This window comes from Dermochelys coriacea, chromosome 5 (genome assembly GCF_009764565.3).
Source record: "Dermochelys coriacea isolate rDerCor1 chromosome 5, rDerCor1.pri.v4, whole genome shotgun sequence".
Classification (NCBI taxonomy): domain Eukaryota; kingdom Metazoa; phylum Chordata; order Testudines; family Dermochelyidae; genus Dermochelys; species Dermochelys coriacea.
The window spans coordinates 109501202-109528118 of record NC_050072.1 but is presented as its reverse complement, the minus strand read 5'-3'; the positions used below and the strand labels follow the sequence as shown (position 1 = coordinate 109528118).

General features: G+C 41.8%; 1 protein-coding gene across 30 annotated transcripts in view; it reads left to right on the top strand.

Moving 5' to 3' along the window:
• Positions 1-26356, top strand: part of MPDZ (multiple PDZ domain crumbs cell polarity complex component) — a 137338-nt gene extending 110982 nt beyond the window's left edge. For all 30 annotated transcript variants that reach the window (XM_038402211.2, XM_038402215.2, XM_043514328.1 and 27 more), the window contains 16 exons: positions 128-208; positions 1616-1708; positions 1809-1883; positions 3616-3805; positions 8510-8655; positions 9083-9166; positions 9260-9453; positions 9906-10053; positions 13440-13526; positions 15402-15498; positions 16237-16280; positions 18604-18726; positions 21078-21182; positions 21528-21640; positions 23009-23132; positions 24037-26356. In XM_038402211.2, coding sequence (XP_038258139.1) covers positions 128-208; positions 1616-1708; positions 1809-1883; positions 3616-3805; positions 8510-8655; positions 9083-9166; positions 9260-9453; positions 9906-10053; positions 13440-13526; positions 15402-15498; positions 16237-16280; positions 18604-18726; positions 21078-21182; positions 21528-21640; positions 23009-23132; positions 24037-24183 — 1851 coding nt within the window. In that variant the 3' untranslated portion in view covers positions 24184-26356. The remainder of the gene's footprint in view (positions 1-127; positions 209-1615; positions 1709-1808; positions 1884-3615; positions 3806-8509; positions 8656-9082; positions 9167-9259; positions 9454-9905; positions 10054-13439; positions 13527-15401; positions 15499-16236; positions 16281-18603; positions 18727-21077; positions 21183-21527; positions 21641-23008; positions 23133-24036) is intronic.
• Positions 26357-26917: the final 561 nt, after the last annotated feature.

The following is a 26917-nucleotide window of genomic DNA, read 5'->3' as shown; positions in this document are numbered from 1 at the left end:
GTAAAATTGGCTTGAGGGGATAATCAGACTCGCCATATCTATGTATGCTTGTTCAATTTTTAAGGGTACACCAAATGCCTATTTTTAAAATACAGTTATGCATTGCTAAATTGTCTTCCTCTCTCAGGGTGAACCAAGTGCTACAAATCCTGTTATGGCTATAGATTTCAATATATATACAAATATTCAGCATGTGGAACTCCCCAAGGTACATTTATATTTTAACTAAATTTAGATCAGTGCAAGTTTATTGTTACAGGGTTTCTCTTCTGTGATTATGTCCCTCTGGAAACAGAAGGACTGTCCCTTCCCTTGGGGGGTGAGATGGACCACTGGCAATTTTATTCTATTTACAGGTAGTCCCAAAAATTCTTCCTAAAGCAGCAGTTGGGCCCAGAACCTCCTCAGCATCTCAGCTAGGCCCTCCTCCCATGAAGTTGAAATCTAGCTACATATAGTCCCATAGCTACGTTTCCCAGGAATAATGCATTGCTTGTCTCAGATGCAAAGTTTTCAGTAAACAGCAGCAAGGGCCCCAGCACAGATACTTCTGGAAATTTTGGAGGTCTCAGTGCAATCAAGAAAGGGTAGGCAAGTGAGTCAGGAGACAGATGTAGGAAGGCCAGCTATGCTGCACTGGAAAACTAAGTGTGGTAGAACCTCCATGGTACATTTTGGGGTTGCACCATCTCCTTCCTTCTGTGAACTTATTTGACCTAAACAAAACTGTTTGGATTGAGAGCACAGAGCAAAGTTTGGTTAGGACTTACCTGTGACTGTCCAGGTGAAATCATTGACTAAATTGCTCCAAGTAACTTAATTAGCAGATTGTAAGCACCAGATCCTAAGGACAGCATATCCAGGAATAATGTATACTTTGGTAACAGAAATCATGCATCTTCTGGGAGAAAGGTGGTCTCTGAATATGTACCTGCCAAAAGAGGGAAGGAAAACATTTGTGGCTTTTTTATTAACTCATAAAAGATAGCTGCATGCACTAGACCTTAAGCTCTGAGATTTGAAAGTTGCTGGTTAGTCTATATGCATCATTGGCATCTAGTCTTTTCCATCTAACTGGGAATAGATGTTACAGATAACAGAATCCAAATAGTGATTTGTTTGTGGGTGAGGAAGCCAGGGAAAATTCACCCCACCCCCACAAAACATTCAACATTTTCGCTGGAAGAGAATGCATTTTTCCGTTCCCTACATTTCCAACTCTTCTATATTTTTTCCTGTGGTTTGCAGTACCATTTGTTTAACTATGGTATGCCACCCTATTTACATCATTCCACAGCTTCAAAACTTTTGATGTGGCTTCCTCCCGTTTAAGAATTGCACAAAAGAGTCACTGTTAAAATCCATTGAAATTTAGAATGCCACAAGTTAGAATTCAAAGCATTTCAAGCTTATTTAGATTCTCTATCCTGTTCATGGGTTGGAGAAAGTGAGTCCTTTCCAAATAAGTCTTTAATATTTTTTTTCAAACTTTGAGACCTTCATGAAACCTCAAACTTCTATGACATCTACAAACTTCAGTAAGCTCATGTAAATACGTGTAGTTTAACTTTGATAAATGTAGCACCATATTGACTGTACATTTCTATTCCCACAGGATCAAGGGGGACTGGGAATTGCCATCAGTGAAGAAGACACACTTAATGGAGTGGTTATTAAAAGCTTAACAGATCATGGTGCAGCAGCAAAGGTGAGAATTCTAAATGAAGTCCCATTTGGGAAAGAGGATGGTAAACCATTGAGGAAGAAAAATCCTGCATTAATCTTTTTTGGTCAATTTTATTTCCCAGGATGGACGGATCAGAGTTGGGGATCAGGTCCTTGCAGTGGATGATGAAGTTGTTGTGGGCTATCCTATAGAAAAGGTACTTTAGGAATAAAAGGACTATAGCAGTTGTATGAGGCAAATTCAGACCTGTCTTCTAAAATTACAGAGCACCCTGTGCAGGAAATCTTATGTGGTTATGCTCTGGCTGAGCACTGGAGTGTGGATGTTAGCCTGAGGATGATGGTCCCTTAGTACTAGAACCACAAGCATGTATTCTACAGTAACATGTCTTTCTCTTTGGGAAAGCATAATTCCTGACAGCAAATAATTATACTGTGGTGACACTCTGAGAAGTGACTGTAAAAATGGTATTGTGGGTTTCCAAGTTTGTTGGCTCTGTGGCTTCCAGATAAAATTTAACTCAATTGGCAATTTCTGCCCCCTAATTTCCAGCTCTGCAAACACAACCTGGGCTCTTTCTGGCTTATGCTGTGTTACACTAAGAGTCACTCTGCAGTTAGAACTGAGTTAGCAAATTCTGTTTGATACAGCACAGCTGGAATAGAATCCAACTCTCTCTCCCAGAGCTGTATTGGCTCTGCAGAGTTAACAGGCAATAAAATTCATTGTGATCTGTAGAGGAAGCAGATGTGGTTTGGAGTAAAGAACAGATCTATTGCCCAAGGTATCAATTTTACAAAGTCATGGTTCCAATTTGAAATATACTTTAAAAGCATGATCCTGAGAGGTGCTGAGCATCATCCACTCTTACTGAAGTAATTCTGAAGTCAATGGGATTTGAAGGATGCTCTATATGTCTGTCAGGATCATGACTTAGGGAAGTTGGGACCACGGGTCGGAGCAGGATCAAACCTAAAGCTGAATACCAGAGGATTTCATAGTCAAGTTGGGCTGGGGTTGATATCAGGGATCAGAGTCTGAATCAGGTTTCGGTGACCTGGTCAGGAGGAAAGATCCAGATTAAGCCGAGATTGAAGCCTGGAGTTCAAGAACAGGGAGCAGGAATGGCCATAGCAGCTGCAGGAGAGCTGCGCTGTTGCCTGGATGCTTCCTGGGATTCCCCTTGGGGTTATATAGGGTAAGGAGCCAATCAGGAGCCATGAAGCTGCTTCCTATCAGACCCCTTGAGGAGGGACTTCCTGTGGTCTTGCTCAGCTCAGTGGATTGTGGGTAATTGAGCATAAACTGGTCATAGCTGATACAGTATGGCAGCATGGAGGTGTCTGCTGCCTGACAGTTTTGCAGGCCTGCATTTGAGACCCGCTGGGCCTCACAACAAGGCCCTGTATTTGCCCCCACCTTGCTTTCCTCTCCAACATCCCCTCCATAATTCAAATATTAGTTGTACCATATTTTCCACCCCAAACCAAACATTTAATCAAAGCCATTGGATAGCCTGCTCCTACTCCTATTGATGTCAGTTTTGACATTTAATTCAGTGGGAGCAGTATTGGGGTCTGCACCAACATTACTACTTACTCCTAGTTTTCTGATTTTGTTCTAATAACTATCAACGTATAGTGTAGCATCCAGGAAAGCTAACATAGATTGTATGCCATATTCTCAGTAGAAATTGGCATAGTTTCACTGAAGTCAGTTGAGCTAATCTGATTTACACCAGCTAATGGTATGGCCCACAATTAACTGTGTTGCCACTCATCATCCAAAACATCGATCTCCTTCATTCCCGTCTCCAAGAACAACAGGTGTGTGTGACCTTTTGCTCCTGATCATGGAGCAATTGCTATGACTGATCTCTGTAAGTGTTACAGTTGGATCATTGGCTGTTCTCTTTATTATTCAATAAGTTTATCAGTCTGCTGAAGACATCAAAGACCACAGTGAAGCTCACAATCAACTCAGTTGAACATGATAGTCAAACATCTCTTCAAACACCAACACCACCACTTTGCAGTGCTAACACAGGTGAGCGGAAGAACATCCAACAGTCGCTGATGATTCCGTCTTCTGGATCACCAGAACCAGAGACAATTAAAAGTAAGAGCACTTCATTTGTCTATAGTCTCAACAGTGGGCTAAATGATAAAAAATGAAGAGCCTTATGAATGTCTTCAGAGCTTTCCTTCACTTTCTTGCACCTCTGCTCCCAGACCAGTCACAATTGCATCCCTGCGCTGTTCTGAGTGCAGAAATTGCTTCTTTCTAGCATATTATGGTTGGTGAGCAACCTAAGTGAAGCAGGAAAGCAACAGGGCTATGACCTTACTCTGCCTCCACACTGCCCAGGTGCAGAGGGAGGAAGACACAGAAAAGCATCCTGCTCCATCCTAAGGGATTGTGCAGGAGTTCGGTTTCCCCCTACATGTTAGGGAACGGTTGGATACTCTTGTTCTTCCTGGAGCAGTGGGCACTGCAGCACCACCAGCCTAGGCCAGGATCTGAGTGAAACAATCTGGCCCTACATGCATACAATGAAAATGGGTACATGTGTTGATATAAACAATTATTTATTTTTCTAGTTTCCCTCTAGCTGCTTGAATGGAACCTCTAAAAATCAGCTTCCTTTTATTTATTTAGGATTTAGGTGCCTAACTTTAGACAGCCAAGTTTGAAAACTTTGGTTAAATGACTTGGTTGTGGGCACTCCAGCTCATCAGTGGTACAGGTGGAAATAAAACCCAGAAGTTCTCATTCCTAATCCCCTTCTCTGGTCATAGACAAACACCTGTCAGGGATTGCCTAGGTATACTTAATCCTGCTGCAGCATAGGAGGTTGGACTAAATGACCGTTTGAGGTCCCTTCCAGCCCTAGACTTCCATGATTCGGCAACATTGCCTCCCTAGTACATTTTTCAAAGCATAAACGAAAGCAAGGAAATCCATCCAGTTGGCCCCAGTTGATCAAGTATATTGCTGTATATAGGCATACGTTGTAAAACCAGGGACAGTGTACATGCATGCATGACATTACAGTATAATAGGCACTTGTTACCTGTGATAAGAATGGCTGTAGAATGATCGTGCCTAATCGGGTGCAGAATGTGAGTAAGGCCAAACAGCAAAAATTAAGATGTTTGTACACCAATGCGAGGAGCCTAGGTAACAAAATGGAGGAACTAGAGCTACTGGTGCAGGAAGTGAAACCAGATATTATAGGGATAACAGAAATATAGTGTAATAGTAGTCATGACTGAACTACAGGTATTGAAGGGTATGTGCTGTTTAGGAAAGACAGAAATAAAGGTAAAGGTGGTGGAATAGCATTGTATATCAATGATGAGGTAGAATGTAAAGAAATAAGAAGCGATAGAATGGATAAGACAGAGTCCATCTGGGCAAAAATCACATTGGGGGAGAAAACTACTAGAGCCTCCCCTGTGATAGTGCTTGGGGTGTGCTATAGACCGCCGGGATCTAATTTGGATATGGATAGAGCCCTCTTTAATGTTTTTAATGAAGTAAATACTAATGGAAACTGCGTGATCATGGGAGACTTCAGCTTCCCAGATATAAATTGGAGGACGAGTGCTAGTAATAATAATAGGGCTCAGATTTTCCTAGATGCGATAGCTGATGGATTCCTTTATCAAGTAGTTGCTCAACCGACTAGAGGGGATGTCATTTTAGATTTGATTTTTGTGAGTAGTGAGGACCTCATAGAAGAAATGGTTGTAGGGGACAATCTTGGTTCCAGTGATCATGAGCTAATTCAGTTCAAACTGAACGGAAGGATAAAAATAAATCGGTGACTAGGGTTTTTGATTTCAAAAGGGCTGACTTTCAAAAATTAATGAAATTAGTTAAGAAGTGGATTGGACTGAAGAACTTATGGATCTAAAGGCAGAGGAGGTCTGGGATTACTTTAAATCAAAGCTGCAGAAGCTATTAGAAGCCTGCATCCCAAGAAAGGGGAAAAAAATCATAGGCAGGAGTTGCAGACCAACCTGGATGAGCAAACATCTCAGAGAGGTGATTACGAAAAAGCAGAAAGCATACAGGGAGTGGAAGATGGGAGGGATCAGCAAGGAAAGCTACCTTATTGAGGTCAGAACATGTAGGGATAAAGTGAGACAGGCTAAAAGTCAAGTACAGTTGGACCTTGCAAAGGGAATTAAAACCAGTAGTAAAAGGTTCTATAGCCATATAAATAAGAAGAAAACAAAGAAAGAAGAAGTGGGACCGCTAAACACTGAGGATGGAGTGGAGGTTAAGGATAATCTAGGCATGGCCCAATATCTAAACAAATACTTTGCCTCAGCCTTCAATAAGGCTAATGAGGATCTTAGGGATGATGGTAGCATGACAAATAGGAATGAGGATATAGAGGTAGATATTACCATATCTGAGGTAGAAGCGAAACTGAAACAGCTTAATGGGACTAAATCAGGGGGCCCAGATAATCTTCATCCAAGAATATTAAAGGAATTGGCACATGAAATTGCAAGCCCATTAGCAAGAATTTTTAATGAATCTGTAAACTCAGGGGTTGTTCCGTATGATTGGAGAATTGCTAACATAGTTCCTATTTTTAAGAAAGGGGGAAAAAGTGATCCGGGTAACTACAGGCTTGTTAGTTTGACATCTGTAGTATGGAAAAAATTTTGAAGGAAAAAGTAGTTAAGGACATTGAGGTCAATGGTAGATGGACAAAATACAACATGATTTTACAAAAGGCAGATCATGCCAAACCAACCTGATCTCCTTCTTTGAGAAAGTAACAGATTTTTTAGACAAAGGAAATGCAGTGGATCTAATTTACCTAGATTTCAGTAAGGCATTTAATACTGTGCCACATGGGGAATTATTAGTTATATTGGAAAAATGGGGATCAATATGAATATTGAAAGATGGATAAGGAATTGGTTAACAGGGAGACTACAGCGGGTCATACTGAAAGGTGAACTGTCAGGCTGGAGGGAGGTTACCAGTGGAGTTCCTCAGGGATCGGTTTTGGGACCAATCTGATTTAATCTTTTTATTACGGACCTTGGCACAAAAAGTGGGAGTGTGCTAATAAAGTTTGTGGATGATACAAGGCTGGGAGGTATTGCCAATTTAGAGAGAGACCAGGATATCATACAGGAAGATCTGAATGATCTTGTAAACTGGAGTAATAGTAATAGGATGAAATTTAATAGTGAGAAGTGTAAGGTCATGCATTAAGGGATTAATAACAAGAATTTTAGTTATAAACTGGGGACACATTAATTAGAAGTAACAGAGGAGGAGAAGGACCTTGGAGTATTGGTTGATCACAGGATGACTAGGAGCCGCCAATGTGATATGGCTGTGAAAAAAGCTAATGCGCTCTTGGGATGCATTAGGCGAGGTATTTCCAGTAGAGATAAGGAGATTTTAGTACTGTTATACAAGGCACTGGTGAGTCCTCACCTGGAATACTGTGTGCAGTTCTGTTTTCCCATGTTTAAGAAGGATGAATTCAAACTGGAACAGGTACAGAGAAGGGCTACTAGGATGATCTGAGGAATGGGAAACCTGTCTTACGAAAGGAGTCTCAAGGAGCTTGGCTTGTTTAGCCTAACCAAAAGAAGGTTGAGGGCAGATATGATTCCCTCTAATATATTTATAGAGAGCATAAATACCGGAGAGGGAGAGGAATTATTTAAGCTCAGTACCAATGTGGACACAAGAACAAATGGATATAAACTGGTCATCGGGAAGTTTAGACTTGAAATTAGACGGAGGTTTCTAACCATCAAAGGAGTGAACTTTTGGAATAGCCTTCCAAGGGAAGCAGTGGGGACAAAAGATCTATCTGGCTTTAAGATTAAACTTGATAAGTTTATGGAGGAGATGGTATGATGGGATAATATGATTTTGGCAATTAATTGATCTTTAAATATTCATGGTAAATGGGCCCGATGGCCTGTGATGGGATGTTAGATGGGGTGGGATCTGAGTTACTACAGAGAATTCTTTCCTGGGTATCTGACTGGTGAATCTTGCCCATATACTCAGGTTCAGCTGATCACCATATTTGGGGTCGGGAAGGAATTTTCCACCAGGGCAGATTGGAAGAGGCCTTGGAGGTTTTTCGCCTTCCTCTATAGCATGGGGCACGGGTCATTTGCTAGAGGATTCTCTGCTCCTTGAAGTCTTTAAACCATGATTTGAAGACTTCAATAGCTCAGACATAGGTGAGATTTTTATCGCAGGAGTGGGTGGGTGAGATTCTGTGGCCTGCGTTGTGCAGGAGGTTAGACTAGATGATCCTAATGGTCCCTTCTGACCTTAATATCTATGAATCACCCTTTTTTTGGAGCAGGTATATTGGCATCAAATCTGCCCTCAAATAAGTGCACACACCTTCTGGTAACTTCACTGGCTGCACATTGTATACACATGCATGACAGCAAGGTGTGGCCCAGGCAATCAAGAAATAAAGCCACATGCAATGTACACATCTTTGTCCACAATCTCAACAAACTGAGTATCGTGGACCTGGTGATGGTTGAGCACCAAGATTAGAAATTCTGATTTTAACCAGAGCTCAGCTCTTCTTTTGGAGAAAGGGGAGGACCAGAATCTGTATAATTTTATTTCTTGGGAATATTTTTAAAATCAGATGAGTAATTAGGGTAGGTTGAATTTTGGGTCCATTTTCAGCTATTCTTGTAAGGCTGTCAATGATCTCTCAAAATGTTATTTTAAAGTTCTTTTTCTTTTTCCAGTTATTGTGGCCACTCACTGTAACCAGCGTGTTTAATTGCTGTGTTTTAGATACAAGCAGGTCCTCAACTCCAGCCACATTAGCCTCTGACCCAGCTACTTGTCCCATCATCCCAGGATGTGAAACAACCATAGATATCTCCAAGGGACGCACTGGACTTGGATTGAGCATTGTTGGGGGAGCAGACACCTTACTGGTTCGTAAAAATCAGTGATACTTCATAATGAGATGACAGTACAATTCAAAGTCCCTAATAGAGAATGTTTCTCTGAAGGTGAATATATTATTTCAACAAGTTACTGGAGACAGTGTCCGTCTGTCTGTCTGTCTGTCTGAGATTTGCTGAACTGAATTGATTTAAGCTTGAACCACAAATTTTTTTCTAATCACACTTTTTAAAGCAGAAGAAAGTGACTTCTTTAAAGATCTTTTGTCTTTAGAATTGAGAACCTCAGTTCTCTTACAGCCTGCTGATTACTTAGTTTGCTGTTATTTGGTTACAGTCTTGTCTTCTCATACTAGGATTTTTCAAAAGCTTTCTCCAAAGCCAAAGCTTCGACCAGTTGCCGTGCATATGAGAGGTGTTCTTCAGTGTGCTATGTATTTTTATTGTTAATCAACAGGGAGCTATTATTATCCATGAAGTATATGAAGAAGGAGCAGCATCCAAAGATGGAAGGCTCTGGGCGGGAGATCAGATTTTAGAGGTGCAGTCTTGTGTATATCACTTTTAAATCCCCACAAACTTTTTAGTCATTTAACTTAGGAAAGTACTCAATCAACATGTGGTTACATTGCAGGTGAATGGAATTGACCTCAGGAATGCCACGCATGATGAAGCAATAAATGTTCTCAGACAAACACCCCAAAAAGTCCGTCTCACTGTCTACAGGGATGAGGCCCAGTACAAGGAGGAAGATATGTATGACGTACTCAATATAGAGCTGCAAAAGAAGCCAGGCAAAGGCCTTGGATTAAGTATTGTTGGGAAAAGGTATGAAGTCAATGGAACTACACAGGTTACCCTACTCAAGACCTAACCCTTGGACCACAGGGCCAGCCCAGGATTAGGGGAATGAAAAGATGAACCCTCCCTCCTCAAACTTTGCTCTTCCACCATACACAAATTGTCTGACTCAGTAAATCTGCTCTGTGTTAGCATGTTGTCAAACAATGTCAATTTTCTTTTTTTAAACAAAACAAAAATAAAAAGCAATTATAATTTTACAGTGGGCCCATTTGGCCTCCTTTCCAGGGGATTACTCAGGAAGTAAAGTACTACTCCATGTGAGTAAGGGTGGAATGGTGGGATCTAGCCCATATTTACTAACCAGAAATTCTAGGAAACAGTTTCTCAGTTCTAAGCAAAAGTCTTATTATGATATGGATAGTGAAATCATACAAAGAATGACAAGTTTAAAGCAGAATAAAATTATGTGTTTTCAGAAATGATACAGGGGTGTTTGTGTCAGACATTGTCAAAGGAGGAATAGCAGATACAGATGGGAGACTGATGCAGGGAGACCAGATATTAACAGTAAATGGAGAAGATGTTCGAAATGCTAACCAGGAGGCTGTTGCTGCTTTGTTAAAGGTAATTGTAAAAACAGAGTTGGGGACAAGCTGAGGAGTGTAGATCTGGAGCCAAACTGTCTTGAAGTTCAGGTTGGATCCAGGGTTCATATTCAGACCATCATAGAGCTGGATAAGGTAGTGAAGAACTTTGGAGCCAGATCTGAACTTTCCCAAACTATAAAGGTGTACAGATTTGGTGTTTTACCTTATGCACATTCCCAGGTGAAATTAGTTGTGTTGGTGGCACACAGATTCATATATCTTAAATCTAGAAGATCATCTAGTCTGACTTCCTGAATACCGCAGGCAAAGAACCTGACCCAGTAATTTCTGTCTCAAGCCCATAACTTCTGATTGAACTATAACATTTTTTAGAAAAACATCCAGTCTTGTTTTAAAGACTTCAAATGATGGGGAACCCACCACATCCCTAGGTAAATTGTTCCAATGATTAAGGACACTCACTGTTAAAAATGTGCCCCTTATTTCTAGTCTGCACTTCCCAAGCTTCAGCTTCCAGCCTCTGGATCATGCTGTATCTTTTTCTGCTAAATTAAAGAGCTGTCCATGAGAAATCTCTTCCTGTTATAGGTACTTGTGCATTATGATGAAGTAACCTGATAACTAGAAAAGTTCGAGATCTGGAATTTCTGCCCGATGAGGAGCTTTGCATTTGACTTTTTTTTGTTTTGTTCATGCACAGCATTTTGATTCTTTTGCAGCAGTATTTTCTAACAGAAAACTATTGTGGTGGAAGATTTGCAATCAGCTCTTCTCATAGCCTTCTCTTGGATAAATTAAATAGACTGAGCTTCTTTCATATCTCATAAGATGTATTTTTCAGACCTCAGATTTATTTTTGGAGCTCTCTTCTGACCCTTTCTATATTTTCTGCATCCTTTTTTAAGTGGGAACACCAGAATTGGACACACTATTCCAGTAACAGTCTCACTAGTTCTATCTATGGAGGTAATAGTATCTCCCTACTCCTACTTGATAGTCCCCTACTTGTACATCCCAGGATTGCATTTGTCCTCTTAGCTACAGCATTGCATTGGGAGCTCATGTTCAGCTGTTATCTACTAGGCCCCTCCGTCCTTTTTAGAGTCATTTGCTTTCGAGGACACAGTTTCTCTACCCTACCCCATCTTATAAATGTGACCTACGATCTTTATTCTGAGCTGTGTGCCTTGGCATTTGGCTATGTTAAAACTCATGGTGTTCAGTGGATCCCACCTTTCCAAGCGATCTAGGTCAGTCTGTGTAACTGACCTGTCCTCTTCATTGTTTACCACTTCACCTATTTTTTCTGTCATCTGCAAATTTTACCATCAATAATTTTTTATATTATCTTCCAGATCATTGATAAAGATATTGAATAGCACTGGGCCAAAACCAGGTTCTTCATGACCCAGCTAGAGTATCCCAGTTGGATGATGATTCCCCATTTACAATTACTTTTTGTGATCTAGGATTTAACCAATTCTTAATCCATTTTATATGGATTGCATTGATTTTTGTTTAAGGGTAATGTTTTTATCATCAGAATGTCATTCAGGACTAAGTCAAATTATATTATGTCAGTACCGGTGCTTTTTATCAATCGTGATCTCTTAGAATCAGATTTGTCTGACAAAACCTATTCTCCATAAAACTATATTGTTTGGTATTAATAATGCTACCATATTTTAATTCTTTACTGATTTAGTCCCATATCAGCCTTTTCCTTGATTTTGTTCTGGGGGTTGATGTCAGGTTTAAGCAGTCCATAGTTTCCAGGTAGCCACGTTTACCCTTCTTAAATATTGGGACAGCATTAGCTTTTTTCCCAGTCCTCTTGAACTTCCCCATTGTTCCAAGATCTGTTAAAAATTGGAGTTCTTCAGCCAATTCTCTTAATCAGAGCTGCATGGGGGGGGGGCAGAGGCAATATCTGAACCTGAGGCCCTTCCACCCTTCCAAAAAAATTGCCACTACAGGGAGGCTATGGTCAAGAGGGGGTTGGAGAGTGAGTCTGCACCGCACTCACTGCTCAGCAGCAGCTCAGCTCCTGTCCCATGGGCTGAGCCTGGCTTCCTGCTCTGGGCATTGAGAGCTGGTGCATGGGGTCGCAGCACTACTCGCATTTAACTTGGTAATTCCTCCATCATGGGCCTTGGTGGTTCCCCTGGGCCAAATCTGAGTGGTGCTGCAAACCTGAACACGAGGTCACAACACCCCTCTGTTTGGGGCTTGTTGCCACTCCCTCCCCATCTCCAGGTGGCCCTGGAGTACAAGTTGTGAACCTCTCTTAAGGTAATACAGCTAAACCATAACAGAGTAATGGCACTTCTGCAATCCTCTCAAATCGCTGCACACTCACCAACATGGAAATAGGATTTTATAATAGTGAACTCCCAATGGAAGAGAAGGAGGAAAAGCAAATCTGTGACAAAAGACTGAAATCTCTATATTTAAATAGGCTGCAAAAGAGGCCTTTACACCGAAGATAAAGTTGTTTTTACAAACAACTGTCTGCACCATTGTAATGTCTTTGTCTGTCTAGATTGTTATAGTGAACCTAACATCCTGGTATCTTTGTGCTTTTCATGTATGTTATGTTCCTTCACCATTCTCGCAAAGTTTTCTTCATTTCTGTGAACTAAATTCATTCCTAATGTAACAGCAGTTTCCTTGTGGCCATCTAATGTGTGTGTCCAAATCCTACAATTGGAAGCTTAAACACCAAAGAAGAGATTTTTCAAAGGTCCGAATAGCATTTAAGGACCAATTTCCCATTGGAAGTCTGAAGGAGTAGGGCACTCACACCACATTTGTGCATTAAAAATCTCCCTGCAGATCCTCATTTCAGTTACATTGGTGTTAATCCAAGGTAGATACTAGTTTCAATTGCCATTTTACATTTCTAAATACCAATTTAAATGCCATGTTCTCAGTTACGCTATCGTAAATGTGGAGTAAATCTGTAGATTATATGGCCTGTTTTGGTACCTGAAATTTGACAATTCTTCACTTTCGTGATTTTTAAAAATGTTTTTGTTTATTGAATAGCTACATCTTGAAAGTGAATTTTACATGCTACTCCCATTTAAGTGAATGGGAATAGGATTACGCCCTTAGTGTAATTTTGGCATCTGAACTGTAATGTTCGTTTGTTAATCTAAATATTCTGCTATGTATTTTATTTCACAGTATATAATTGGAAAAATACTGTCCAGTTCTGGCTCTGATCCTGCAATGAGCTTCACCTGTGCAGTCCGCATTGCAGGATTGGGGCCTGTGTTTATACCCTTCCATAAGTCTTATTATTTCCATCATCAGTAACTAATATATGCCTTTTAATATTAGTACATTAATGGGTCCTTTCACGGTTGGGAACGGCATTATAAATTTCCTGTTCTTCAGTGTTCATTAGGTATTGTAAGACTAGAAGTTGGAAGAATAAAAGCAGGTCCATTCCATTCTGAGAGGAGAACATCCCAAAGCAGCCAGGTTTGTAACTGTGAAGCTGTTTAGTTTGGAAGAAATCAACTGTGGTTAAATAATTCCCTTTATTTGCTTTTATTGATTTTTAAAGTGACAAAGATTTTCCATATAGTGTGCTGAGGATGAGTTAAAAAAAAAGCAGCTTTTATGTACTTCACAGCTTTTTCATAGCCATGTCATATGTTACCTTTATCATATTATGTGTTTAAAGCATGATAGAGCCAAAAATTATCCCATGGATAAAGTTTACCCCTTTGCTGCATTGCCTGATCATGATTTTAGGGCCCTCTCCTAGGAGGTGCAGAAAACTCTTAACTCCCACTGAAATCAGTAAGAATTGGAGGGTGCTCATATTCTGGCTGGGTCAGGCCCTTAATTTAAGAATGCCCCTTCAGTTCTAGATTATTGTCCATTAGGCATTTTATTCAACTCTCTACCACACTGCTCTGATATTCCTACAGAAGTGTGCAAACCACTGAAAAGACTGAGAAAACAACTGGGTTTTAAATAGTTAATAGACCCAGTCAGAAAATAGAAATTTTGGTCTTTGTCAAGCTTTTCCAATCAGCTCTACTGATTAATTCTAACATAACTAAAAAGTGTTAGATCTTCATCAGTTTCCATATCTGATGCCTTTTCTACACTGTGGATGACATGTAGGGTACGTGCAGCTTAAACACTGCAGTGAAAAACAGGCTGCATCCCCCCTGCAGTGTGTTGCTATATAGGGCAATGAAAGGCTCTGGTAGGGAGGAAAGGTTCTGGCTACAGGCAGGTCCCAGTGCCTTTCCCCTCTGCCTCCCCCACCAGAGCCTTTCCCTGATGCCAGAGTCTTTCACTTGGGCAGGGAAAGGCTCCAGCACCTCCCTGCAGTGGGGAAAAACTCCAGCAATGGGGAGCTGCCAGAGACTTTCCCTGCTGCCCTACCAGAGTCTTTCCCTGCTGTTGAAGCCTTTCCCCGCTGCGGGGAAGGGCTGAGGTAACGGGACATTACATTGCTAAAAACAGTAGTGTAGACGTGGGAGGCACTGCTTGGGCATGTAGAGAGCCATGTAGGGTATATTCCAGGGACAGGCAAAGTTTTTGGCCTGAGGGCCGCATCGGGTTTTGGAAATTGTATGGAGAGCCGCTTAGGGGAGGGGGGCGTGGCCTGGCCCCACCCCCAATGCAGCCCCCCCTGCTTCTGGCCCCCGGTGGCCCCCCCGGACTCCTGCTCCATTCACACTCCTCTGACCCCCCCCCCCAGAAACCCTGCCCCTGACTTCCCCCTGCCGCCCCATCCAACCCCTCCTCTCATTCCTGACTGCCCCCCAGTACCCTGCCCCATCCAATAACCCCTTCTCCCTAACCGCCCCTGAAACCCCTGCCCCTGACTGCCCCCCTGCTGCCCCATCCAATCCCCGCTCCTTCCTGACTGCCCCCCTGGGATGTCTGCCCTCATTCAACCCCCCTGTTCCCTGACCGCCCTGACCCCTATCCACACCCCCATCCCCTGACCACCGCCCCTTCCCTCTATCCAACCCCCTCTGACCCACGCTCCCTGTCCCCTTACTGTGCTGCCTGGAGCACCAGTGGCTGGCGGCGCTATAGCCATGCCACCTGGCTGGAGTCATCCACACCCTGAGCAGCACCGGGTCATGCCGGGCTCTGCAGCTGCGCTGCCCCAGGAGCTCGCCGCCCAGAGCATTGCACCAGCTGCGCAGTGAGCTGAGGCTGTAGGGGAGGGGGAACAGTGTATTTATTGTTAGTCTCACAGTATATCATTTCTTACTAGGCACAAGAGGAAGGTAGTAAAATAGCACTGGAGCTCATAATTTTACTTTCCGGCAAACTAGAAGTTTGAAGACTATGGTATAATCCCAATGTGATGTTATATTTTAGGTCAGTGAAGGAAGTGGCAGCCTGTCATCATTCAGTTTCCCACCTTCTGGTTCCAACCCATCTGAGGGCTTTGAAAGTGGTCTTAAGAAGAATGCGCGTAAGATTCATTTGGTGCCTTTAATATTCTATATCTAAAACTTCTCCCCGTTATCCTGTCTGTGAATCAGTAGCTGAGGTATCTTTTGTTTGTCTGAAGTGCTAGATACTCTCTCGAACTGCAGGCATAAAAGCAGTTCCTTGTAATTCAAGTCTAAAATGCTGATAGGGCAATTATTGGGGAAAAAAGAACACATGGGCATCATTTTATAGCTCTTTATCAGCGTAACTGTGGCAGCTTGTCATACCTTATGTTGTATTGTCAGAACACAAGTTGTTAAATCGGAGACTTTCATCAAAAGTAAGTATATCTCCCATTAAACTATCTTGTGCATCCCACATGTGAATCTGTGGACAGTAGCAGATTTTGTATAGTTAAATCAGGAAAGATGAGTGACAGTTTTCTCATGTTTAAATTACAAGAAAGTTGTCATTGCCCTAAGTCTGTTTTGTTAATTGCTCAGATTGAATAAACCTGACCATCTTTATTCCAGAATATATGTATTATTCAGAAAATGAATGATTGGATATCTTTTTTAATTTGGGGTAAAATACATCTAGTCCCTCCCATCTCAAAAGTAGTTCAATCTTATTAATGTAATGAGAGCAGATGTCCAGGCATGTTACTATAATAGAGCAAAAGCTAAAATCATTATAACTGTTTTTATGGCTATAATGGAGAGTTTACTTTAAAATCTTACCCAACCTTATATATATATTTATTTTTATCATTTCACAGTATCATCTGAAATACAAGGATTAAGAACAGTTGAAATAAAAAAGGTAAGTCATACTGTAAAAATGTACCGGGAACTGGAACCCCTCAGCAGCTATAAATTAGTGTGTTTACACCCACCAAGGCTCTGGCCCTAGATTTTTACCTATTGGAGAGAGGCAGTGCTATGTCCTGAGACTTGTGAAAGATATTTTAGGTTTTCATGAACATATGTCTAGTTTTGTTAGTTAATCCATTTTGTAGAACAAACACACTATTGGCAGGTTTACATCCAGTCCCTAGGTTTTCCAGCTGCAGTGGGGATGTAACACACAGGTCCCCATAATATCAGTCCGAGTCAAGCATCTAGATTCCTGTAACCTACTTTGAAAATTTAAGGGACAAAGAATTAGCATGAGTTTGAGCCATATTTTTATTTTTGTCACATTGAGTTAAATCCAGAGTAAACAGAGTTTAGGATTTACAGTCCCACTTTTTATTATATTTTTCTTATTGAATCATTTTCAGTTAGGATGTATTTATACCATAACTGTTTTTAACTGTACTGTATATTTAATAAAATCATCAGTATACAGATTCTGAAATCAGTTTCTCACACTAGTCTTACACTTGTGCAGTTCCATTGACTTCCTGATTTATATGCAAATATCAGCAAAATCAGGCTCTTTCATTTTCCCAGTATTATTTATTGTTTTCAGTTGGCTTGACATTCAGGGCTTTTCATTGCATGGATTTATTTTAGTTACTTTATTCTCTCTGTCCCTTCTATAAATAGCTTTTTACACTGTGCTGAAATGTTATTTTGAACTTTCTAAAGTCGTTACTGCTGTGTGTGTCATACAGCAGCAATACACTAGGAGGAGTATGCTTCCTTTTTCTATATTTGCAGTGTTACGAAAGTAGTGTACATCACCACAGCTAGCCCTTTTACTTACAGATACAAAATCGGAGGATCCTCTTCTTAAAGCACAGGCCTATAAGGGGGCAATTTCAAATCATGGCCGCTATTTGAGTGCAGTGACAGAATCTGCATGCTCAAAACCCAGTTTGCTCATATAAATTGAGCTCAAATAGATTTTGCTCATGTACTGTCTGTCACTGGTGTGCATGATCGATAGGCCTGGTTATAAAATCAGGAGCAACTCCCCTGAAGTCAGTGGAATTGCATAGGTGTAAAAACAATGTAAGAAGGGGCGGGGGGAATCAGGCTGCAAAGTGAAACCAATTTCATGCAAATGTGATACATACACATGTAATTTGCACCACACAAATGGCAGCTGGATTGAATCATGTCTGAATTTTTTATTTTTTTTTTTAAGCAGAACTTAAGCTAAACAGCTTTAGGTTGAGATTCTTGATTCTTTCACTGTGGACAAGTTTGCTCTTTTTTTCATCTCTTTTCTTTCCCCTGAGAGATCAACATTGTACAAGGGGAGTTAAATTGTTACATGGCTTCCTCAGTGCTTGTGTCATTGTTATAAAAGCTTTGGGTGAGTCTACAAGCCAACACTCCGGCCCTACCCCACAGTATAACCTTTACTAAACCTCATTATTGGCTACGCTTCCCAGTCATTGGGTGTGAGGGAGCCTTATTCTGCCCAGTGGTTATCAGAGGCTTCATTCTGCAACTTCAGCGATAAGGGCTCTGCATAGTAAAAAATCAAGACAGAATAGCCAGCCTGATGGCACAGAGGTGTGAGCTCAAAATGCCTGCCAGGCAATCTACAGGGCAACAGAGAAGGTAGAAGGAACAGAGATTCACATCATCTTGGCTAGAGTAAAAAAATTCTCAGTGGTAGTGAACCAAAACAATTCAATTCATTGTTCCTTCTCCCGTTACTATCTTCCATTCTCCCATCCCTGTACTCAGTTGCTTGCTTACTAGTATCTATACACGTTTTACGTTTCAACTTTATTTTTCCTTTTTTTCTCCCTGAGAAACTATTTTGAGAAACAGGGTGCTTTCTCCTACTTCTCTCAGTGAAGTTTCTTGTGACATACTATGTGAAAGACCCTTCATGAAGACAAACTGACATGCTTTGAGGAATTTGCAATAGTGGAATGAAAGTGAAGAGGAGTAGGCGTGCCATATCCCCTCCCTGTACATTGACCTGGAGGAATTAGGACTGAATTCTTCATAAGTGAATAGTTATTTTTTCCATTTGTCAGTTTTAGGGTGCCTGTCTTAAGACACTGTAAAGAGGCCTGACTTTCATGGTGGGTGTTCAGTGCTGTCTGCAAATCAGGCCCCTTTAAGAGGCTTCAAGTTGGGTACCCAAAATCACTAGTCAGTCTTGAAAATCTGGGCCTAAAGGTAATTGTGTATTTTCTCTCAAGCAGTATCTTAATCTATTTTCCTTACTGTAACAGGGTCCTGCAGATTCCCTAGGCGTGAGCATTGCTGGAGGAGTAGGAAGTCCCCTGGGAGATGTTCCCATATTTATTGCCATGATGCACCCAAATGGAGTTGCAGCTCAAACTCAGAAACTCAGAGTAAGTTAATTGCTAAGAAAGGAGGTTGGTAAAAAAGCTTAATATGATGGTGCTGAATAAATTACTCTGCCTTGGTCACAGAGTAGAGCAGGGGTGGTCAAACTTTTTGGCCCAAGGGCCACATTGTGGTTGCAAAACTGTATGAAGGGCTGGGTAGGGAAAGCTGTGCCTCCCCAAACAGCCTGGCCCCCACCCCTATCCACCCCCTCCCACTTCCCGCCCCCTGACTGTCCCCCTCACAACCCCTGACCCATCCAACCCCCCCTGCTCCTTGTTCCCTGACCGCCCCCTCCTGAGACCCCCTGCCCCTTATCCCCCCCGGGATCCCACCCCCTATCCAACCTCGCCCCAGTTCCCTGTCCCCTGACTGCCCCGACCTCTATCCAGACCCCCGCCCCCTGACAGGCCCCCCAGGACTCCCACACCTATCTAACTGCCCTGTTCCCTGTCCTCTGACTGCCCCCCACCCAGAACCTCTGCCCATCCAATCGCCCCTCTGTCTCCAGACTGCCCCCCCGGTACCCCCCGCCCCTAACCACTCCCTGTCCCCTGACTGCCCCCCGGGACCTCCTGCCCTTTATCCAACCCCTCCGCTCTCTGCCCCCTTACCATGCTGCTCAGAGCAGCAGGACTGGCTTATTGGAAAGCCTGGCAGGATCAACGGATCAGAGCGCTGGCAATGTAGTGAGCTGAGGCTGCAGGGGAGGGGCTGGGGACTAGCCTCCCCGGCTGGGAGCTCAAGGGCTGGGTAGAACGGTCCTATGGGCCAGATGTAGCCCGCGGGCCGTAGTTTACCCAGTTCTGGAGTAGAGCCACATGGTGTATTCACTAGCACTTCAGGCTATGCCAGGAATTTCTCCCATTCAAATCAAGAGTACAGTAGTTTTAGATGGTTTTAGAGTACAGTAGTTTTTTTCACAAACATTAGCAATTGGGGAGAAAACCTTAAAGCAACCTTGGAACATGGAGCCAGCATGGCTTTCAGATACCAAAGTGAAAAGCTTGGTGGAGAAAGTTAATAGAGAAGTGTTATTTATCCTTTCACACAATACAAAAACCAGGGATCACTCAATGAAATTAATAGGCAGTTGGTTCAATACAAACAAGAGGAAATACTTTTTCACACCACACACAACTGTGGAAGTCATTGCAATGAGGGGCTGTGATCGCCAAATGTATAACTGGGTTCAAAAGAGCTGGATAAATTCATGGAGGGTAGGTCCATCAATGGCTATTAGCCAAGATGGTCAAAAATGGAATCCCATTTTTGGATTGACCTTAAACCTCTGACTACCAGAAGCCGGGGGGGAAGACGGGTGGATCACTCTATAATTGCATTGTTCTCTACACTCTCCCTAAAGCTCTGGTATGGGCCACTGTCAGAGATATGGTTAATCTTGCCCAGTATCCTGAGCTATCCCATATGGCAACTCTTATGTTCTTATGTGCAGATAAATAGATCCCACATCTGTCCTGATTATTGGCACAGCAATCAGCAGCCTCCCCAATGCCTGCAGTTATGCGATTTATTTTACATCCTTCTGTTAGTTGCTTTTTCTGTAGCACATTCTACTTACCCATCTCTGTGTGCAGGCTATTCTTGTTTTATACACCAGCTGAGTGCAAAATTGGTATGAATTAATGTATTACCGCTTGAAGCCATTTATGTCTGGTTTAAGACTAGTTTGCATCACCACTGAATGTGGCCCATGTATTCCCCTGAGAGTTGCACTGGATTATTCCAAGCTGCATTTGAACCCGGGGGACCTGATGATAATATGCTACATTGGTCTGTCTTCCCAGAATGTGTAAATGTATGACTGTTGTCTACTGATTGAAATATCAGAGGTATGTATGTGTTGACTTCTGATGTCTAATAACAGCTATGCAAACTATAATACTCACATCTCTTTAGTGTATGTGATTATATTATCCACGAGTAGATTCAGATCTTAGATATAAACCTCAATAACTACTATAGAATCAGGGCTGTTTCGCCAGTTATCACTAGAGAATTATGACTTGCACTGGAAACAAAGGGCCAGATACTCAGGTGGCATAAATTGCTGAAGCTTAATTGAATTCAATAAAGCTGCATTGATTTAAACCAGCTGAAGATCTGGGCCAAAGACTTTATTGTATCCAAGATCAAGAATATGCTGTAGACAGGTGGTAAATATTTCCTTGATACTATATATTTTTTGCAAATCCTACTAGCTAGATCCAGTTACTCAGTTCAAGTATTCTTCATGGAAAGGGTATCATCTTATTTTGTGTTGTAAAAATGGCATGTAGATCTCAGTGACATAGCTTCTTATTAATGGCTAGCTTTCTAATTTTCTCTTCTGTAGGTTGGGGATAGGATTGTTAATATTTGTGGAACATCCACTGAGGGCATGACACACTCCCAAGCTGTCAGCCTACTGAAAAATGCTTCCGGCACTGTTGAACTGCAGGTAAGGAGTTTCTCTGCACTGATGTTTAGAACGCACTTCGCAGTTTTGATTCTGAGGCTGAAAAACCAAAAGTAACACACACCTGCCCATTTCTGAGGAAAATGTAGCCAGAGAATATAGGGGGTTGGAGGGTTATGTTGTGCAGTTTTCACATCCTCTCCATATTTTGCTCCAAAGTTACCACTTAGTCTTATTTTTGCTGAAAGGAAGAAAGGTTTTTGCAACAAATGAGACTTGTTTTTGGTCATTTCACCTTTGTAAATACTGTGGTGTTAATCATGGTGAGCTCAGTTGTCCGAGTGTCACCTTCCTCACTTCACTGCTATCTACAATGTGCCGTCTCAGGTGGTGGCCGGAGGGGATGTAAGTGTCGTAACTGGTCAGCAACAGGATCCACCAGCTTCCAGCCTTTCATTTGCAGCACTAACCTCAAGCAGCATCTTTCAGGATGATTTAGGGTAAGTGCATATATTATCCTTGATGGATCCTTTCTAATTGGGTTACTGTAAGGCCCCCTTGCTGGGACTGCACCTGAAAACTGCTTAGAATTTGCAGCATGTTCAGAGTGATGTGTCCTGCCAACCTAGTCATGACTGTCACAGGAAGCATATAACTGGGCTCCTTAGGCCACATAGGACATTCTGGTTCATTTCAGAGTACAATTCACTACGCTGGTTTTGACCCAGAGAGCTATGATATAATTTGATTGCAGCACCGTAGAGACTGCTTCATTCCTTGTGTTGTACTTGAGATTAGCTGAAGTACTTAAGATAATTACCCCCTGGCTTAAATGGCAGGGCATTTTAAGTGGCTGTTGACTCTGGAACTCACTCTCCCTGCCAGTCCATCAGAGCCTGAGTTTGTTGACTTGTCGGGTATGCTGGAAGGCACAGCTGTCCATTTACTGCCCGAGAGAGTGTTTTGGGGGCTTCATAGGTTTTGATAGGTCACCTGATTTCCTGGGCCAACACAACCTCCGCAGTGGTTGGGGGTTTTTTTTGTTCTTGGGGCAGGGTGTTGGTGTTTTACTTTTATACATAATTGTACCTGCAGTTTATTGCAGGCACAAACATTAGTTGATATATAAATACATGATGTGTGTGCGCAAACAAGGAGTTGGATGCCTATCTGCTAATATTCCCATCCTGAGTATGAAAATACGGGCACAGTTCTTTGTGGTTGAAAAATTAAATTATTTCAAAGCAGACCATCACTGAAAATCAGCCCACAAACTTCTAGGTATACAGCGTATGTTATCTACTGGAGGAGTGGTAAAAAACGTGATTCAAATTGTAAGTTCTATAGTTCTTTTAGTCTGTCAGAACATTGCAAATTTATAAACATACAAGGCCAAGCAACAGAAGAGAACAGGAATAACTAAACCAGGCTTAGGAATTGGTTGGAGCTAATTTTTGATTTTCTCTTATATATGAGTTTTGGGGGAGGGAGGGTTTTTTAAAATAATGTTGTAGTTTTTGTGGGGTTTATTTTGTTTCTCTCTGAGCTCCAAGATACTTACTTATCCATAGGTAATAAGCATCAAACAATTCTGCAGTGTATTAAATGACAGAATGAATAAACTTCTGCAGACAGAAGGTAAAATACCATGGAGAAGTTATGAAAGGAAACTGTAAATAAGTAACCAGCCTATGGCATTAAGCAGGATTTCAGTGATTGACGTGAACTCAACTATTCACTGCAGTATACTTAAAATCCCATGTAGAGTTCTCAGCAAAGGAAAGTTTAAGAGCCTCTTTGCTGAACAATCCACATACTGAACTAGACATTCACAAAAGAAACAGGATAACTTCTTTTCTCTGTTGTAGGCCCCCTCAGTATAAGACCATAACTCTAGATCGAGGGCAGGATGGTCTAGGCTTTAGTATTGTGGGAGGATATGGCAGTCCTCATGGAGATTTACCCATCTACGTTAAGACAGTATTTGCAAAGGTAAGTGCACAGGTGTAAAACTACTCAAACAATTCAGTGCTCATGCTCAGCAGCTGATTTATTAATATGGCCTGGGGAGAAGCCAGTGGGTTCTGGACTGTTTATTTTATTGTTTGTCTTCTCCAAGCAGGAATTCAGGTACCATTTTAAATTGTGTCTGCAGTTTGAGGCTTTAAGTAAACTGGGCCCAATTTTCAGAATTCCCAATTTGCTCCCATCAAACATTTGGATTTGAGGTTGTAATTTAGTTGTCCAATTTGGACAACTGCACCCCCACCTCCCTCCATTTAGTTTGCATTCTCTTCAAGCAGTGCTTGGGGTTAGTTTGAATTATTTGCTATGAATATTGGAATCAAATATAGGCCAGAAACACTGGATCCAAATCTTAACTTTGGAGAAGTTCAGATCCTCATCTGAACTTGGTGTATAGCAGGGCTGAGTCAGATAACCAAGTTGGAAGACCTCCATACCTTGACTTTAGGTTCAGATCTGGATTCGATTTCTAATTTGAATTGTTGAGAACTTTGCCAGCCAAACCAAGACGGCTGAAGGAGTTTAAAAATTACACAGATCTGACTTATAGAAATATGTAGTACATCGTTCCCAGGCTGTAAATTTCATTCCACTAATAAGGTGATGAGGACTTTCACTAATCCATCTGGTTAGTTTGCACAGTGGAAACTTTATGCAAAAATCTATAGGCAGATAGAACCAGCACCTACTAAGGCAAAATGAGCCTGGGTTTCTAATAATGAAAACTGATCAGCTTAGCCTTTCTCAAGCAGAAAAGTTTAATGTTATTGAATCCATCTTACTAAGACCCTCTTTAGATTTCTCTGTGAACAACTATAAAACTGGGAGTTTCAGAAATGCATGTCTGCAGTTACATGCTGTTTAATTTCAGGGTGCAGCAGCAGAGGACGGACGGCTGAAGAGAGGGGATCAAATCATTGCTGTCAACGGGCAGAGCTTAGAAGGGGTGACCCATGAAGAAGCAGTTGCTCTTCTAAAAAAGACAAAAGGGACCGTCACTCTGACTGTTCTCTCATGAATTGGCTGTCCAAAGAATAGGATCAACAAGATTCCATTATCTACATTCCACATAGCAAAGAGAATGGGAATGTTTATGTAGCCATCTTGCTATTCCAGCTTGACCAGACTGAAGAAAAAAATACATCACTGAAGAAAAAAATAACACTTAATCGTATTTTTGAACACAATAGAAGTATTTGTCCTACTGTCGAATCACTGGGATGGGCTTATGTAGTCTCTGGCAAAGACTTAAGGTTTTTTATTATTATTGTAATGAATACAGTGATCCACCAGAACATGAAAGTTTGCATTAGTAACCGCATTGCAAAACTGGAATGTTTTGCAAAGAGGCTTTGAATATTTGAGAGAGGTGTGGGAGGGAGAATGTGTGCACTAAATAGTCCAGGGGGAAGGAGATAACTAAGAATATTTATTTAAAAAGCAGAAATAAAGTCACAGGAGGAACAACTGTTGAACAAAAGAAGATAGATGGAAAAATTAGTTAGAAAGTCAGTGCTGCTAATTCCATGCTCCAGAAGCAAAATAATGGAGAGGTAGGGGTGTTTTTTTTTGGTGCTCGGGGGGTTGAAAAATCCACTTGCAGGAAACTTTCCTGGGTGAATGAGGGAGCCCTACTGCACCTGCAATATCACAAGGATTTAGGCTTCTCTTTTAAAGTAGTGCAGTTCCTAAGCTTGGTGTGTGTGAAGATAATGTTCCCGATGTGAACAGTAAAATGAACACTGTCCTCATCCTAAGTTTGCAGAATGGCAGCTCCAGTGTCACTGCTGCTCAGAGCTTCTTGAAGCAACAGCACAAATTAACCACTCTAGCTAGCTTCCGTGTCACTAGTCCGAGCCCAGTGGAAACAGATGTGGAGTCTATTTCATGCTGCTGCTATTGCTCTAAGCCAGTGGTGGACAACCTGCAGCCCGCGGGCCACATGCAACCCAACATAGTAATCTGATTGCAGGCCGTGAGACATTTTGCTGAGGTTGACAATCCCCTGGCATGGCTCCCCGCAGCTCCCAGTGGGCGGGAATGGCAAACTGTGACTGCTACTGGTAGGTGCGCCTGCGGATGGTCAATGCCAGTAAAATGTCTCATGGCCCACAATCAGATTACCCTGATGGGCCACATGTGGCCCACCACTGCTTTAAGCAGAAGCAGATACTGAAGACATTCAGAGAAGAGGAGGAGGACCCAAAAGAAGGGATAGAGGAGGGGTAGAGTAATAAAAAACCCCCAGTAGAGAAGGTTCAAGAGTAGGGCAAATGATAGAGGTTCCTCTTCATCTTCACCCTAGTCAGAAAGCATGCAAGAGGGGAAAGGATGGGCAGAGAAAGAAGTCCCTTAGTCCTTCCAGCTGCTGAAAGGAGTTCTAAATTATTGAACACTTGCAAGCCAGATACTGATATGTAAGATGGAGCCCTGTAAAGATCTAGGAACAATGCTTCTGGCTTCTCACTATAAAGTGTTGTCCCTGGACCTTACTTGTGAATTCCCTAATGGTCAGTTTCCCCTCTTTTGCCTTGTATGCATCTGCTTGGTCAAGCCCCATCTGTGATTTAATCTTGTCACTAAATACAATATGTCTTTAAAACCTTTAGAGAGGAAGAAATGTCAAAGGTTATGTGAGCACTGGTGTTCCTTTAGGCTAGGGTGCTGCCCACGGTGTACATTCATGTAGCTGCAAGTCTGCATATTGATCAGCAAACACCTGTAGCAGGTGGAGCACCATGTCAGTTGTTTATAATATTTAATTATTGAATTCTAAAGCAGGGGCACATTCAAACTGCTAGAGAAATATGCAATTTTACTGAGTGAAAAACAGCAGGGTTAGGAGTGTTTGAGAGCTACTATTTGTGAATTGATAGCTAAATATAAGTGGATTAACTAAAAAAACCCTCTTTTTCAATAATTATTTTAGATGTTACAATACAGTAGGCTAAGAAAAACAGATGGTGCCAGTACTTGAGGCAACTGGTGATGCATTATTAGCCTGTACTCATTCCAGTGTAGTGTGTGAAATGCCTAAATTAGAGTATGTAAAGTCTCTTAAAATATTATCTGTATTTGTAACAGAAGTAGTGTACAGATATTTTATTATTGCCTTTGTGTCTAAATGCAGGATTCAAGAAAATAAATATGAAGCTGTAAGTGGTGAATTAATAGTTACAGGTGTATTTGTGGTTGCTTTGTGATGGAGTTGTTTTTTCCTATTATTAAAGGGTTGGTATTAGGCCCACAATTTAGGTTTTGTAAAATACCATCATCAGGTTTAACAAAACCGGGATTAATGATATAAATGCATCAAGGATTCTTTTAACTTTTCCACTAAAAACTATATTTAAATGTTGCATAGCTGCATTACAAACACTGCAGTACTGTCTTCCAACTAATTCTGGAGAACCAGACACCAAAACTGACTAGAACAGAGGTTCTCAAACTGTGGTCCATGGACCACCAGTGGTCCGCAAGCTCCATTCAGGTGGTCTGCGGATAGTTCCCTCTAAGATGGGTGCCTGGGTGACCGCACACGAGAGAATGAAGGGCCACCCACCTAATTAGGCGTGGCACCACTAATTAGGTGCCTGGACCCTGGAAAGGACACACATGTAAGGTGAGGTAGTGGCCTTGGGGGGGAATAGGCAGTAATTGGGAGGGAGGAGTGGGGGGGGGATTTGGGACATGCAGGGCTGCAGTGGCTACATCCATCGCATTAGAAAGGTAAGACTAATTATTATTAAAAT